The 15,915-nt window shown below is 62.2% G+C and overlaps 2 protein-coding genes across 3 annotated transcripts in view; one reads left to right on the top strand and one right to left on the bottom strand.

Moving 5' to 3' along the window:
• POR (P450 (cytochrome) oxidoreductase) overlaps positions 1 to 7,783 on the top strand; it is an 86,378-nt gene extending 78,595 nt beyond the window's left edge. The window contains exons 4-16 of the mRNA XM_011976305.1: positions 425 to 553; positions 1,311 to 1,460; positions 1,998 to 2,122; positions 2,443 to 2,532; positions 3,136 to 3,234; positions 4,503 to 4,619; positions 4,720 to 4,838; positions 5,734 to 5,915; positions 6,016 to 6,165; positions 6,518 to 6,788; positions 6,860 to 7,005; positions 7,098 to 7,180; positions 7,271 to 7,783. Of these exons, the coding sequence (XP_011831695.1) occupies positions 425 to 553; positions 1,311 to 1,460; positions 1,998 to 2,122; positions 2,443 to 2,532; positions 3,136 to 3,234; positions 4,503 to 4,619; positions 4,720 to 4,838; positions 5,734 to 5,915; positions 6,016 to 6,165; positions 6,518 to 6,788; positions 6,860 to 7,005; positions 7,098 to 7,180; positions 7,271 to 7,415 (1,806 nt within the window). The 3' untranslated portion in view covers positions 7,416 to 7,783. The remainder of the gene's footprint in view (positions 1 to 424; positions 554 to 1,310; positions 1,461 to 1,997; positions 2,123 to 2,442; positions 2,533 to 3,135; positions 3,235 to 4,502; positions 4,620 to 4,719; positions 4,839 to 5,733; positions 5,916 to 6,015; positions 6,166 to 6,517; positions 6,789 to 6,859; positions 7,006 to 7,097; positions 7,181 to 7,270) is intronic.
• Positions 7,765 to 15,211, bottom strand: TMEM120A (transmembrane protein 120A). 2 transcript variants are annotated; one of them, XM_011976306.1, is made up of 12 exons: positions 15,033 to 15,211; positions 13,013 to 13,131; positions 12,718 to 12,834; positions 9,786 to 9,845; positions 9,327 to 9,422; positions 9,160 to 9,249; positions 8,991 to 9,056; positions 8,836 to 8,897; positions 8,633 to 8,725; positions 8,455 to 8,519; positions 8,281 to 8,349; positions 7,765 to 8,147 (listed from the first exon to the last, which is right to left on the bottom strand). In XM_011976306.1, the coding sequence occupies exons 1-12, from the start codon at positions 15,111 to 15,113 to the stop codon at positions 7,902 to 7,904; spliced, it is 1,164 nt and encodes a 387-aa protein (XP_011831696.1). In that variant the 5' UTR covers positions 15,114 to 15,211; the 3' UTR covers positions 7,765 to 7,901. The 2 variants fall into 2 exon arrangements, with proteins under 2 accessions (XP_011831696.1, XP_011831697.1); XM_011976307.1 differs by having other exon boundaries at positions 7,902 to 8,209.
• Positions 15,212 to 15,915: the final 704 nt, after the last annotated feature.

Raw genomic sequence — 15,915 nt, 5'->3', positions numbered from 1 at the left:
GTGATCCACCCACCTCAGCCTCGCAAAGTGCTGGAATTACAGGTGTGAGCCACCACACCCGGCTGCATCCTTGGATTTAAATATCTATGGGAGGTCCTGGAAGCATTCCCCCACAAATAAGGGCTATACATTGGTTACCCTTTTTAACTTTTGTTTTTTCCCGTGTCATGAAAATGTCAGACGTGTGATCTTGAGCAGCCGCGTGTGAGATTGCGTTGGTGACCTTTGCCCTCCTTTGCCACAGTGGCTGTGACAGTGAGAAGCGAGTCCCAGAGGAACTTAGAAGGGACTCAAAGCCAGGGAGGAAAGAGGGCAGCTTGGAGGGCCCCCGCCAGCCAGGCCTGCCCGGCTTGCCCAGTGGGTGTCCACCGGAGCCGTGGCTGAGGTCTGTGGCCCTCACCAACCCTGCATCTGCCTTCCTTAGGGGAGGAACATCATCGTGTTCTACGGCTCCCAGACGGGGACTGCAGAGGAGTTTGCCAACCGCCTGTCCAAGGACGCCCACCGCTATGGGATGCGAGGCATGTCAGCGGACCCCGAGGAGTATGACTTGGTAAGCTGCCACCGCGGGCCGGCCCCAGATGGAGGCAGTGGGCAGGACGGGGAGCAGGTCTGTAGGGCGCCCCTCAGCAGGGGGAGACTGGCAGGGAGTGGGGTCCTGGGAAGACATCCTTGGAAGTTGCCTTCCTGTGAGGGTCACTGCCATCCCTGCCCGGGCTAACTGAAGGAAGGGCCATTCCTGCAGCTGCAGCCACACGCCAGGCGTCCTTTCCCCAGGACCGGCCCTCCCCGGAGCGCCAGCTGCCCTCCTTGTGGCCGCCACATCTCCCAAACCAAACCCACCCTCCCCAGCTGCTCCACTCCCCCCTCCTCCGGGGTCTTGGTGACGGGCACCACCGCACAGCCATCTCCAGGCTGCATTTCAAGTTGATGAACAATTTAGATTATCAGTGAGCACCGGGGCCATGTGGTGCTTGGGAGTCCTGGAATGATGAAGTTCCCAGGGTGACCCCAGACCTGCATCAGCACAGGAGGCCGCGTTCTGGTGGCTCTTTTGTGGCAAACTTCACTTTCCTCTAGAAACACATCCTCTCCACTCCAGCCCAACACAGGTGACCTTGTCCTGCCCACCTGATACAGATGCCCATGCCCCACCCTCTGTGTCATTCCTTCTTTCCGATCCCATGACACCCGGACATCCCTGGCCTGGCACCACCCTGGGCAGGACCTGGCCTTCCCCGTCTGGTGCGGGTTGAACCTTGAGCAGGCTCAGTCATAGCCGGGGCGCGGTCCTGCCCCTATCTCTGCAGGCTGACCTGAGCAGCCTGCCGGAGATCGACAACGCCCTGGTGGTTTTCTGCATGGCCACCTACGGCGAGGGGGACCCCACCGACAATGCCCAGGACTTCTACGACTGGCTCCAGGAGACGGACGTGGATCTCTCTGGGGTCAAGTTTGCGGTGAGTCACCCAAAGACTGCTGTGGGCTCCCGGTGGCCTGCGGTGCCTCCGGATCCTCGTGTCTGAAAGGCAGCCCTCCAGACCCCCACCCCGTTCTCAGCAGCCAGGGCAGGCCACTCGTGAGACCCTCTCCTCTGCCCTGGACCCCAGCACTATGAGAGTGTCCCCTCCCTGTCCTCAGCTCCAGGGGACATTGGGTGCTGGAGACTAAAGGCAAGAGGGTTCTGGCCGGATGACTGAGACTTGGCTGGGCTAGGGGAGCTGGAGTCCCAGCCAGTGGGGAGGGTGGGCTGCCTCCACTTCCCCGTGGGTTGAGGCTGGCGGTGGACGGGGCAGGCTGTGGGCTGCAGGTCACCCAAACGAAGCCTCTTCAGTGGCCCAGTGTTCCTCGCAGTGCAAGGCGCCTGATGGGATGGAGGCCTGCAGGTGTTCCCAGCAGCTCAGCCAGCGCTGTGGGGCCTCCCACCCCGCCCCCATGGCACCTCCCGCTGGTCAGGCCGAGGGCCAGGCCTCAGAGCGGCCCCTGTGTCCACACAGGTGTTTGGTCTTGGGAACAAAACCTACGAGCACTTCAATGCCATGGGCAAGTACGTGGACAAGCGGCTGGAGCAGCTCGGCGCCCAGCGCATCTTTGAGCTGGGCTTGGGCGACGACGATGGGAAGTGAGTGCCCACCCTGCCACCCTGATCAGCACTGTGGGCCTAGGCAAGGGCCGTGGAACGTGAGGGGCACGCACACCCTTGTGTCAGCTGAGACTCAGCGACACGCACCTCCCACACAGGGAAGGGGCTCTCCCGCCTCTGCCCTGCCCCTGCCGGTGTTGCTTTTCGGCTTGTCCAACTCCCTGGAGCCTTCCTGATGCTCTGGGTTGATGTCACTGGGCGCCCAGTCCTGAGCTTTGGGGACGGGGCGTGCCTGGCACCAGGTATTGTTGCCACATCGGCCTGTCCTGAGCCGTTCCCCCCTCCTCTCCTCGGCCCAGCTTGGAGGAGGACTTCATCACCTGGCGAGAGCAGTTCTGGCCGGCCGTGTGCGAGCACTTTGGGGTGGAAGCCACTGGCGAGGAGTCCAGGTGAACGAGGGCCCGCAGGTGCCACCGGTGGGTGGGCTGGGCGGGTCCTGTGCCGAGGGCGGCCACCCTGGAATGGGGGCTGGCAGTGGGTCGCAGCGAGGTCGAGGAGGGACCTTGGTCCCAGCCAAGGACTCACTCTGCCACCTTGCTCTGCACTGCCCCGGGGCAGCGGGGCGCACCCCATCTGTCGACAAGGACACAGTGCGTCGGGCTCTGAGGCTAGGTTCAACTTTGGCAGAGGGGTTCATTTCCTTAAAATCTGTCTCCATAGACTTGGCCAAAAACAGCGTTCCTCTCTGTGCCCTCAATGGCCCCTGGGTGCTGCCCGGGCTTTCCTTACCTTCTCCCAGAATCTCCCGGAAGCCTGCCCAACCCTGCCCCGGCTTCTGGGCGCCTGACCCCCGGCAGCTCCATGCCACCTCCCTCCTTGCTCCCTCGCCTGCCCTCCTTGCGCATCTGCAGCAGGGGCTCCCCCGCCTCCTGTCGTATGTACCTGGGCCCTTGCCCCGAAGGCCATGCGCCATCTCCCCTGTAGTCCAGCCCCTCCCTCTCAGGACTGACCCCTGCTGCTTCCCGGCCTCACCCTCAGTCTTCCCCTTCCAGCATTCGCCAGTACGAGCTTGTGGTCCACACTGACATAGACGCGGCCAAGGTGTACGTGGGGGAGATGGGCCGGCTGAAGAGCTACGAGAACCAGAAGCCGTGAGTGGAGGGAATGTGGCTTGGGGCAGATGGCTCTGTGGCCGCTGGTGCATCCCAGACTCAGTCTGCCGTGTATCCCCATATCCCCGCAGGGCCCTTCTCACCAGACCCCGTGCCACGAGTGGGTGTGAGTGTCCCTACACAGGGAGGGCACGAGGCCCAGAGCAGAGAGGGGAACTGCCCGAGAGCCAGGCAGCTGCTCCATGCCCTGACGCAGTGCCTGTCCAGGGCCCGGCCCCAGAAGACTGGCACTCGCCCAGTTTGTACTGAGCTCACTTAGCCACCTTACTCTACACTGCCCAGGACCGCAGGGCGCGTCCCACTTCTCAACAAGGACACAGTGCACTGGGCTCTGTGGCTACGATCCTCTTTGGCAGCTGGGCTCATTTTCTTAGAATCTGTCTCCATAGATAGACTTGGGGAAAACCTAGCGTTCCTCTGTGCCCTTGATGACCCCTGGGTGCTGGCCAGATTCCTGCCTGAGCCACCCAGGGAAGTCCGTGCCACTGCATCCAACACCAGCTGCCCTGCTTTCTGTAGGCCTGCCCCAGCCTGGCTGGAGCAAGAAGCCCCGCATTTCAGTGGCTTTCCGGAGTGCAGATTTCTGTCTCATCCACGGTGTAGTCCAGGACATGTAGGGGTGGGGAAGCTGTGCCCCTCATTTGGAGACCCAGCCACCTTCCAGCCTGTGGCACCGTCAGCTTGGGTCTCACAGTTCTTTTAAGGGCCAGCCTCAGTTTCCACATTTGGAAATGGAGACACTGATGACCCAGCTCTGCCCACGTGCTGGGACTGTAGAGAGAACTGCACTGGGGCCAGGCGAGGTGGCTCACACATGTAATCCCAGCACTTTGGGAGGCCGAGGCGGGTTACTTGAGGTCTAGAGTTTGATACCAGCCTGGCCAACATGGTGAAACCCCCTCTCTAGTAAAAATATAAAAATTAGCCAGGCGTGGTGGCGCACGCCTGTAATTCCAGCTGCTCAGGAGGCTTAGGCAGGAGAATCACTTGAACCTGGGAGGTGGAGGTTGCAGTGAGCCGAGATTATGCCACTGCACTCCAGCCTGGGCGACAGAGCGAGACTCAGTCTCAAAAAGAAAGAGAACTGCATTGGATCGGGCTGGGAGAGCCCTTGATGTAACCGGTGAGATTTCCTCGTGGAGATCTCTTGAGATTCCCTGTGCTTTGTGCAACCAGAAGGGTCCTTGGGGACAGAGACTCAGATCCAAGCCCTGGCAGCTCACTGCGCTTCTCTCCTCCCCACCCAGCCCCTTTGATGCCAAGAATCCATTCCTGGCTGCAGTCACCACCAACCGGAAGCTGAACCAGGGGACCGAGCGCCACCTCATGCACCTGGAATTGGACATCTCGGACTCCAAAATCAGGTACCAGCTGCCGCCGTCACCCCCTGAACCCTCACTCTGGGCCTCCTGACCCGGGGCAGGGCCGGCCTTCCGCCCTCCCAAGCCTGGCATCTCCCTCCAGGTATGAATCTGGGGACCACGTGGCTGTGTACCCAGCCAACGACTCTGCCCTCGTCAATCAGCTGGGCAAAATCCTGGGTGCCGACCTGGATGTCGTCATGTCCCTGAACAACCTGGATGGTGAGTGCCACAGTCAGGGCGCCCTGCCAGGTCCAGGCAGCTGCAGGATTGGGCCTGTAGGAAGGCCCTGGGTTGAGCTTCTGCTTAGGCCTGAAGCCCGGGTACCTGGGCGGCCCTTGCACCGAGACTCCACGGTTACAGGATCCCAAGCAAATGGGAGGCAGAGTGGCCGTAGGTCAGGTCCTCTCTTGGGGTTCCCCCTACCCTGTCACTGTCATAGCCTTTAAGGGAGTGAGGTGCTGGGGCCTGGAGGCAGAGGCAGCCCCGGCTCCCCCATGGCCACTGTGTCCTGCTGGGAAGGAAGGCCCTGGGGCTGCTCCCACCTCCTCACCGAAGTCAGGAGTCAGCAGCCCTCCCAGGTCCCCAAGGGTGCTCCGTGGTGCCAAGGGGCAGTAGCCATTGCACTGGGCTGCCCGGGCCTGGTGGGGCTGCCCAGCCTGAGCCTCCCGCTGTGAAGCTCCCGCAACCCACTGGTCACCGACCTGGGCCCAGACCGTCTCCACCCACCCCTGCTAGCTGCCGGTCCTCAGCAGCCGCCCTTACTATCGGGTTCCACAACCCGCCTGTGAGGGAGCAGCAGGAAAAGGGGCGGTGCCGTGTCACACCGTGTTGTGTGCCGTGAAAGCACAGCGGGTGCGTTAGTGTGCAGGGCGGGTGGCCCCCCGCACCTCCCCTAGAAGAGTCCTGCCTCTCATGAGGACTTCCTCTCTGGCTGGAGGCCCCAGACTTGGCCCCAGGGCCAGGGAGGCATCAGACAGCACAGGCCTTGTTTCCAGCACCAGCTGGGGCGCCTGTTCCCGCAGAGTTGGCCCGAGGCGTCAACCCCTCCCGCAGCAGCCACCCATCCCCAGGAGGCGGCCGCGTACCCCAAATCCTGCCTGTGTCTTTCCCGCAGAGGAGTCCAACAAGAAGCACCCATTCCCGTGCCCCACGTCCTACCGCACCGCCCTCACCTACTACCTGGACATCACCAACCCTCCGCGCACCAACGTGCTGTACGAGCTGGCGCAGTACGCCTCGGAGCCCTCGGAGCAGGAGCTGCTGCGCAAGATGGCCTCCTCCTCCGGCGAGGGCAAGGTGCGCCGGCTAGGCTCCGCGATCTCCGCCCTTAGTAACCCTGCCGTTCTCCGAGCTCCATGGGCTCCAATCAGCCCCATCTCACCCCCGTGTCTCCTAGGAGCTGTACCTGAGTTGGGTGGTGGAGGCCCGGAGGCACATCCTGGCCATCCTGCAGGACTGCCCGTCCCTGCGGCCCCCCATTGACCACCTGTGTGAGCTGCTGCCGCGCCTGCAGGCCCGCTACTACTCCATCGCCTCATCCTCCAAGGTGAGGGCTGGCCCTGCCCTGCCAGCCACACGCTGGAGGCCCAGCCCTGCTGTCAGCGCAGGAGCTCCGAGATCCAAGCCCTGAGCCCCAGTTCCACACTCAGCGCAGCTCCAAATGCCTCTCCAGGCTGTGGACTCAGTGGGGCTGGTTTGTGAGATTCCCAGTATCTGTCCAGCCCCGGTCCCCAGAGCCAGTCCGGGAAGCTGCTGGGGATGGGGCCTCTGAGGTTTGGGTGCCAGGTGGGCTGGAAGAGGCCCTGGGTGGGTGGGGATGGCCTGCAGAACGGGACTCGGGGCCAGGGCTGGGCAGGGGCCTCGGCTTGGCGGCGGAGCTCACACGGCCCTCCCCACAGGTCCATCCCAACTCTGTACACATCTGTGCGGTGGTTGTGGAGTACGAGACCAAGGCCGGCCGCATCAACAAGGGCGTGGCCACCAACTGGCTGCGGGCCAAGGAGCCTGCTGGGGAGAACGGCGGCCGCGCGCTGGTGCCCATGTTCGTGCGCAAGTCCCAGTTCCGCCTGCCCTTCAAGGCCACCACGCCTGTCATCATGGTGGGCCCCGGCACTGGGGTGGCCCCCTTCATAGGCTTCATCCAGGAGCGGGCCTGGCTGCGGCAGCAGGGTGAGTGGGGGCCCGCAGGGGAGGGGGTGACGACTGGGAACCCCACGCTCACCCCGGCCCCTGCCACGCAGGCAAGGAGGTGGGGGAGACGCTGCTGTACTACGGCTGCCGCCGCTCGGATGAGGACTACCTGTACCGGGAGGAGCTGGCGCAGTTCCACAGGGACGGCGCGCTCACCCAGCTCAACGTGGCCTTCTCCCGGGAGCAGTCCCACAAGGTGAGACGGGCGGGCACCCATGAAGGCGGGGACGGGGCTGGCAGGGCCTCAGCTGCTGTGCCTTCCCCTCATGGCACCACCCTTGGCCTCAGGTCTACGTCCAGCACCTGCTAAAGCGGGACCGAGAGCACCTGTGGAAGCTGATCAAAGGCGGCGCCCACATCTATGTCTGTGGGTGAGTGGGGTCACTGGAGTAGGGGTGGGGAGGACAAGGCCCTGCCTACCGCAGTTGGCCCAGCCCCCAGCACCCCCTCTTCCTGCCCAGGGATGCACGGAACATGGCCAGGGACGTGCAGAACACCTTCTACGACATCGTGGCTGAGCTCGGGGCCATGGAGCACGCCCAGGCCGTGGACTATGTCAAGAAGCTGATGACCAAGGGCCGCTACTCCCTGGACGTGTGGAGCTAGGGCCTCGCCTGCCCCGCCCACCCCGCAGACTCCTGCCTGTAATCACTCTCCTGGCTCCCTCCTGCAGTCTCCTGGGTGGGTTTGGCTTGGCCTTGGCACAGGCGCAGGTCCAGTGACAGAGACTCCTCCGGGGCCTGAGGTGCACCCTCCTGAGCTCCCCAGGCCAGGTGAGGGCCTCCGGCAGCACAGCCCAGGGCCTGCACGGGGGCACCGGGCTCCATGCCTTGGGAGGCCTCTGGCCCTTGGTGGCCGCACAGAAGGGCTCTTTCTCTCAGCTGAGCTGGGCCCAGCCCCTCCATGTGATTTCCAATGAGTGTAAATAATTTTAAATAACCTCTGGCCCTTGGAATAAAGTTCTGTTTTCTGTATTTGCCTGGTATTGTGTGAGTAGATCTGGAGCCTCCACCTGGATCAACTTAACTCAGACCCAGGAAGCCATGTAGCGGGGTCGCCAAGCCCTGCCCTCCCCCCAGAGAACACACATGCTCAGGCTACCTCTGGGCCTCTCTTTATTGAGGGCACTGGGCCCAGGTCTTCCTTCAGGGCCCACAGAGCCCATAAAACCCAAGGGAGAACAGCAGAGACCCCCTGATACACACATACACTCGAGGGGTGCCTCCCATCCCCTCCAACACGTGGGACACAGAATCCCCTCTGGGCTGGCAGCGGAAGGCCCAGCCTCAATCCTTCTTGCTTCCATGCCACTGACTGTGAAACTTCTGGTGCACAACCCTCAGGGTAGTGAAGAAATTGCCAAGGAAGAGGAGGAGGAAGGGGAAGCCGCACATAAGCACCTGCGGGAGGAAGAGGGTGAGGGCTGGGCCTGGGCCTGGCCCATCCGTCCTCTCCAGGGACCCCAGCTCACCTGCCACTCCTTGCACTGAGGGTCCCGGGCCAGGTTGAACAACGTCAGTGCGTTAAAAAGCTGCCAGAACTGAGCAGGGAGGAGACATTTTACTCAGAAAATCCAGCCCCTGCTCGAGCCCGAAGCCGGTGCAGAGGACAGACATACAGGCAGGGACACAGAGGCACGACTTACGTGTCCAAAGAAAAGAAAAGGCAGCAGGAAGGTGAGGCCCCGCCACATCCAGGACTGGAAGCCCTCTGCGGGGAGGAAGGTCAGGGCACAGGACGGCCAGGGACAGGGGACGCCACCACTCAGACCCGGGACGGGAGGAAGGGAGAGTGTCCAGATGCCAGGGCCACGCCCGACTCACCCACAGTGAGGTCCATGGTGTGCCGCTCACCCAGTGCCCGCAGGCGGTAGAGGCAGCCACTCTGGTAGTAGTACTGGAGAAACTGCACAAAGCCTGGGCCAGGCGGAGGACAGAAGAGCGGGGCTGAGCCCAGGGGGGTTTCCTGCCCCCACCCCCCACCACGGGTGCCCCCAGGCCTCAGCACGGACATCTGGGACACTCACTCTGGTACATGGAAAAGGACAGGAATTGGTTCCGGAATTTCTGGTACATGAGACCATCGGGCCTAAGAAAGTAGAGTTCAGCTGGGGACTCTTGGGGATGCCGTGTGTCCCCTCCCTGTCCTAGCTCCTGCCCCTGCTGGGGCCCAGCCACTCACCACGTCAGCATGACTCCCGACAGGAAGGTGGACACGTAGTGATGGAACACCCACCAGCCTTTGATCCTGGAGCAGAGAACGATCATCAACCCCAGGGCCTGTTCCTGCTTCCCAGAGGGTCCCAGCGCCCCATTCCATGCTCCCCTCCCTCAGGGCCCGCCCTGCCCACCGGGAGCCGTTGTTGATGAGGATGCTTTCCCGGATGGTCAGGGTGCAGTAGTACCAGACCAGCAGGAAGTTGAAGGTAGCGTCTGTCACCCTGCGGAGGGAAGGGACCGAGGGTTGGTACCACAGCACCTGGGGATGGGCAGGGCCTCGGCCGGGCGGGATACCCACCTGGAGTTGAGCAGGAAACGGCAGGTGAAGGAGATGAGGATCAGGATGATGGTGAGGTAGAGCTTGAACTTCTCATACTCGTCCTTGTAGGCAAACCTGGGGGGCACAGGCTGGTGAGACGGGTGGGGTGCTGGTGGGGCCCATGCATGCCCCCACCCTGGGAGGGCAGCTGAGCCAAGGGAAGTTGGGTAGAGGGGAAGGCCGGGTCGGGGGGTGGAGGGGAAAGCCGGGTGACACGGTGGAGGGGAAGGCCGGGTGAGGGGGTGGAGGGGAAGCCCGGGTGAGGGGGTGGAGGGGAAGCCCGGGTGAGGGGGTGGAGGGGAAGCCCGGGTGAGGGGGTGGAGGGGAAGCCCGGGTGAGGGGGTGGAGGGGAAGCCCGGGTGAGGGGGTGGAGGGGAAGCCCGCGTGACACGGTGGAGGGGAAGGCCGGGTCGGCGGGTGGAGGCCCAGCCTGATTACTTAGCCTGCTTGCTCAGGAGCGTGACGTTGACATTTCCCAGAACCAGGCTCAGGTACAATCTAGGGAAGGGGGTGGCAGGGTGAGGAGAAGCCCGAGTGACAGAAAAGCCACTGATACTCAGCCAACCCTGCCAGGCCAGAGCCTGGGCCACCACCACCCCCCCTCACCCGCTGCTTTCCGCATGGCCTTGGCATCAGGTTCTGACCTTGGGGGCTGCAGACCCACTCCCCGCCATGCTCAGCCTTCCTCGCCGCCTGCTCTGGAATCCTGACCCCTGGGGAAACAGCGTCCCCTGTCTCCGCAGTCTTGCCTGAAACTCCCCCACCTCAGGGCCCCAAGAGAACCCGCTCTCCCTCCTCACTGAGGGCCGTCCCCATGGCCCCGATTGCTCCTCTCTGCGATGGCTACCACCTACCCCCCAGCTCCCTGCCACCTCCCCTCCAGAATCTTCAGTACTGGGTTCCACTTCAGTGACCCACACACCTGGCCACATCTGGGACGACCTCCCAAACCAGAACAGAAGCTTGGAGCTCTGACTGTGGGCTGACCCCCCAAGTGCCCGGCCTCCCGGGGCGTTTCTCCCCACCACAACCCCCCCATCCCTCAGAGGCCTCCACGCTCTCCAGTCCCAGATCTCATCGGAGCCGGCCGAGTCCCCAGGCCACCCGCCAATTCCACCACTTTCTTGCCAATCCCCTTAATGTCCAGCCTCCACACCCACCAACTGAGATCATCTTGCCCTTCTCTGCCAGAGATACTCCAAGAGGTGACAGCAAAGTCGGTCACTTTCTCAGCACCTGCCCCAGACGCATGGGTTCTTGTTCACACTCATGCTGAACGGACAGAGGCTCAGCGTGGTTACGCCATTCGCCCCAGGCCACAAAGAGCTTCTGCGACAGCCATGCTTCTCCCTCTACAGAGTGCTCCCGGCACAGTGCTCCCCACTCAGGCCAGCTCCAGCCTCCATTGCCAACCCACCAGGCTGCGGATATGTCTCCACTCGGCTCCCCATCTGGTTCTCAGCACTGGCCTCTCCACATCCTCTCCCCCAAACCCTCCATCCTGTCTCCTCCCACCCCAGGCCCCACCTGCAACATCTCAGAGAAGATAGCCCGGCTTCTGCTCTGTGGGGTCACTGTACTGGGAGCACTCCTCACCCTCATCTCTGTACCCTCCATCCTCCACTAGCCCTTCTCGCTCTCCCAGGGCTTCCCTCCATCACCTCTTCTGGCTCTTTCCCCTCTCGGCCCCTCTTTTCAGCAGGTGGATGTGCTTGCGTCTTCCCAGGGGCAAAGGAACCCTGCACCCAGGCAGCAGCTGCCCCTCGACCCGGTGCTAATTTCCAGTTCCTAGTTACTAATTCTCTCCCTCCACTCACAGCCACGCTCTAAAAAGTCTCCCAGAGGGCCAGGCGCGGTGGCTCACGCCTATAATCCCAGCACTTTGGGAGGCTAAGGTGGGTGGATCATGAGGTCAGGAGATTGAGACCAGCCTGCTCAACATGGTGAAACCCCGTCTCTACTAAAAACACAAAAATGAGCCGGGTGTGGTGGTGGGCGCCTGTAATCCCAGCTACTCAGGAGCCTGAGGCAGGAGAATCCCTTGAACCAGGGAGGCAGAGGTTGAGCTGAGATCGTGCCACTGCACTCCAGCCTGGAGACAGAGCGAGACTCCATCTCAAAAAAAAAAAAAAAGTCTCCTAAACTTGGCTGTCTCCCTTCCTTGGCTCTTCTGTCATCCCCAAGATCAACGTCTACCCTGTTCCATCAAATGGTTCTCGCCAAGGTGACCCGACTTCCAGGATGCACGTCCCCTTCCTTATCTCAGGACTGACCCCGAGACTACTGACACTCCTTTCTCCCTGCCTTCTGGGCCACACCTTCTCCCAGCTATCTTCCTGCCTGCAGCCTCTGCTGGGATTTTTCGCTTGGCGGAGGGTTTTGCACTGCCCTGTCCGTCCTCCTGGGTGACAGCAGCTGGCCTTTCCAAGCGCACGTTCCACCCCTCTCTCTCCCCTGCCAACTGGGCTCAAGGCAAGCGCTGCAGCCCAGCAAAGCCTCTGGCCTCTTGGCTCCCTCTCAGCTCCCGCCCCGAGCTCTGGCCACTACAGTTCTGCTCATGGCCTTTGTGTCTACCTGCTGCTACCTCTTGCCCTCAGCCCGTGTGTCTGCCTCACTCTTTTTATTTATTTACTTATTTTTTAAGACAGAATCTCACTCTGTTGCCCAGGCTGGAATGCAGTGGTGCAGTCTCGGCTCGTTGCATCCTCTGCCTCCCAGGCTCAAGCGATTCTCCTGCCTCAGCCTCCTGAGTAGCTGGGATTACAGGCGTGTGCCACCACGCACAGCTAATTTTTGTTTTTAGTAGAGATGGGTTTTACCATGTTGCCCAGGCGGGTCTTGAACTCCCGACCTCAAGCAATCTGCCTTGGCTTCCCAAAAAAGTGCTGGAATTACAGGTATGAGCTACCGTGCCCAGCCTATTTTCTCTTTTTAAATAAATAGAGAGATAGGGTCTCAGTATGTCACCCAGGCTGGTCTTGAACTCCTGAGTTCAAGTGATCCTTCCACCTCTATCTCTCAGAGTGCCGAGATTACAGGTGAGAGCCACCATGCCTGGCCCACTCTCTTTATTCTCTAAGATTCAATCCACTCATCCCCTAATCCAGGAAGCCTTCTGTGACCTCCTGGACCGGGTCAGGCGTCCCTCACTGTGCCACCTCATTCCCCATGCTACGAAGCACCTACCACGTGAAATGTCACCCTCAGCCGGTTGTCTCCCCTGAAGTCAGCACTGGGCCTCACTGCTCAGCCTGCACTGGGCCCAGGGAACATTTGCTGACTATAATGAGCAAGAAGGGGCACCGGCTTCACGCCTCCCCCTGCGGGAGTGGCTGTGAACTGAGCTGAGAGTGGGCAGTGGGGGCCTCACCCATTCTTCTTGGGCAAATAGGCCTCCATGTCAAAGAATAGGCCTTGGCGCTCTTTCATCTGGTTCTCCAGCTCCTGCGCGGCCCCCTCGGCCTCTGCTGGGAGGGAGGGTTTGCATCTGCGGGTGAGGCCAGAAAGAGTCAGGGTAGGAGGACTCCCAAATGTCCTCCCTGACTCCCACAGGGGCAGAAGGGCAAACACGGCCCAGAGAGGGGAGGAGCGGTGCCCAGGGTCTCACAGTGCCAGCCCTCCCACCCCACATTCAGCCCATGGCAGGTGGGGTAGCGGCTCCTAACTTCTTCAGGGTGAGGGCCAGCTCCTGGAGCCGCTTCTTCTGCCGCGTGATGGAGCTGGTGCAATTGTTCTGAAGTTTCGTCAGCTCCTCCAGCTTCAGGCGGTATAGCCGATGGGTCTCCTGGGGACCGGAGGGGAGAAGGCTCAGGCCAGTTGGGGAGCCACTGAGCCAGAGCCTGCAGGCAGGACGTGGGGCTCAGGCTCCCCCAGGGCTGCTGGGAGGGTTCGCTCAGCGGGAAAGGAGGGAGAACTGCGCCTGCCTGGGGATGAGGTGGCCGTCTCCCCAAGGCAGGCAAGGGCCTGGGTGTCCTCCTGTGAGCCCAGAGACCCCATGGCACCCCTCCCCGAGAAACAGACTAGATTTTTTTTTTTTTTTTTTGGTTTGAGACAGTCTCGTTCTGTCGCCCAGGCTGGAGTGCAGTGGCGTGATCTCGGCTCACTGTAACCTCCGCCTCCTGGGTTCAAACCATTCTTCTGCCTCAGCCTCCCAAGTAAACTGGGATTACAGGCACCCGCCATCATGCCTGGCTAATTTTTGTATTTTTGTAGAGACAGGGTTTCACCATGTTGGCCAGGCTGGTCTTGAACTCCTGACCTCAGGTGATCTGCCTGCCTTGGCCTCCCAAAGTGCTGGGATTACAGGCATGAGCCACCGGGCCCAGCCAAGGTTTTCTTAGTCTCAGCCCATCTGCTAGTTGTCCCTACCCTACAAGGACAGGCTCTCTTTCTCCTACCTTGAGTCTGGAGCTTAGGCCCCAGGGCCCCCTTCTGGACCAAGTGGGCCGCCCAGAGCCACCCCTCTGTCCTCTCAGCTCCTCCTGCCTATCCAGCCTTCCAGTACAGGCGGAGCTGAGGTTCTCAGGCATTCCTGACATCTTCTTCCCAGGTTAAAGGTCATCAGATTTCAGCCCTAGAGCCTCCTGCTCTAAGGCCAGCCCCCCTCACCTTTGGCCCAAGGCTTCCCCGAGCACTTTGCCCTGGTAGGTGAGTCTCAAGAAGGCGCAGCCTAGAGGTGGGGCAAGGGGCAGTGTGAAGAGAGTCAAGCAGGGGCTGTGGCCAGGACAGCAGGGGCCAGGCGGGGAGGCTGGGTCTGCTCAGTCTCTGGGGAGAAGCACCAATGGCAGGGGGCTTGGCAGGGCCAGGGGCAGCTGGGTTTCAATGCCGACAGGAAGGGGTTGGAACCAGTCCAGGAGAGGCAAAGGCCTAACCAAGCCATCAGCTGGCGGGGGCTCCACTCCGTCTGGATCTTGTTTCTCATGCCCAGGAGGGGTCACCACGCCCCCTCGGACCCCAGCACGTGCCACTTCTGCCCACTCACAGCCACCGCCCTCTTCCCTGCCTGGATGAGGCCAGCAGCCTCCTCCTCCCTGGCCTCTGGACAGAACAGCCACGGTAGCCCCGAGGGAGCTCAGTCCAGACAGTTCCTCCCGTAGCTTTCCACCGGCCTCGGAGGGACTCCGATCTCTGCCAGGCCAGGGCGTCCCTACAGGGCCTGGCCCCGCCCACCCCTCCCCTAGCTCTCCTTGATGCAGCCACATGGGCCTGTCAAGTCCCCTCTTTCCTTCTAAAGGCCTCAGCGGTGCGCGCTGTCCCTCCGCCTGGGGCGCGCCCCCATCCAGGCCGAGGACTCCCCCTAAACGCTGCTCCCCCGACCCGGGCTGCCTCTCGAGCGCTGCCCGCTGCGCGTTTGCTGAGTGGCTGACCCAAGACTGGGCCCGCCCGTGTATGACTCAGACGGCCGTTCTCTCCTGGGAGAGGACGGGGTCGGGGTCTGGGCCCCTTTCCAAGGCCCTCATTGGAAGCCGAGGTCGCCAGGGCAGTGGGGTCCCACCGGGATTCCCGGACACTGGAGGAGGCGGCGGTGGACACCAGGACCCGAGGCCTCGCCCCCTTAGGCAGTGACGACAGGGCCCCGACCCCTGACCCTTAGCTCCCGGCTGCCTGACCCAGGGCTGCCCGACCCTTGCCCCTGAGCCAGTGAAACGCGGCTCGGGGCCACCGGGCGTCCGCAGCGGCGCTAACCTGGATGTTCTGGAAGTCCTGCTGTAGATCCTCCCAGTCCCGCAGGCAGTCGCCCAGCGGGCCCGGGGGCGGGGGCTGCATGGCTGCAGAGCCAGGAGCCAGGAGCGGAGGACAGCGCAGCAACCCCTGCCCGCCCGAGGCTCCTACGCCGCCGCCCCCGTCCGCTTCCGGGCTCGCGCCGCCACAGTCACCAATGGGGAAAGGCCACGCCCCCCACCCCAGCCAATCCGGAGCAGGGGCGGGGCAGGGGCGGGGCCATATGCAAGGGCGGTTGCTAGCCCCGGGACTCGCGGCCTGGACCTGGACTGGGATGGCTGCAGCCCCCGGGCCCGGACTGCACTGACTGTGCCAGCGGCGTGGTGCAGCCAGCAGGGCTCTGACCCGTCATGCTGAGAGCAAACCAAGGTCCAGGGAGGTGACACCTGCCTGCAACACTTTCGTCCTTGGGAAGCTGAGCCTCTTTGGGGAAGGGAGTTAGAGCTGCTTCCCTCGCTTGGATTTTTACAGGGGCCTCCTTTCTCCCTGCCTCACCTCCACTGTCCCTTCTCGTGGCCACCAGACTGCGCCTCCCAAAACACAAGGCTGATTCCCTATCATGTTCATGCTTAAAACTTTCCAGCGGCTGTGTCCTGCCTACCAGGAGGTCCATAATCAGAGCTCTGCAGCTATCCCTGGCTCTGTCCCAACTCAAACCCTGAGGAAAGCCAGGGCTGCGTGGAAAGTTGTTCCCCCTCTGGCAAAACCCCCTCCATCCCTCCGCAGAGCGCGCTAGGTGGTGGGACGGCATTCATCTCTCTGTTCCCAGCCCCACCCACGTGGAGGCAGGGAATGGTTGCCGAATGGACTTGGGGAGGGCCCTGCATGGATGGACATCCTAATCCCC

The sequence above is a fragment of the Mandrillus leucophaeus genome, unplaced genomic scaffold (assembly GCF_000951045.1).
Source record: "Mandrillus leucophaeus isolate KB7577 unplaced genomic scaffold, Mleu.le_1.0 Scaffold164, whole genome shotgun sequence".
In the NCBI taxonomy this organism is placed as follows: domain Eukaryota; kingdom Metazoa; phylum Chordata; class Mammalia; order Primates; family Cercopithecidae; genus Mandrillus; species Mandrillus leucophaeus.
The sequence above is the reverse complement of the archived record's forward strand: the minus strand, read 5'-3'. Positions and strand labels throughout refer to the sequence as shown.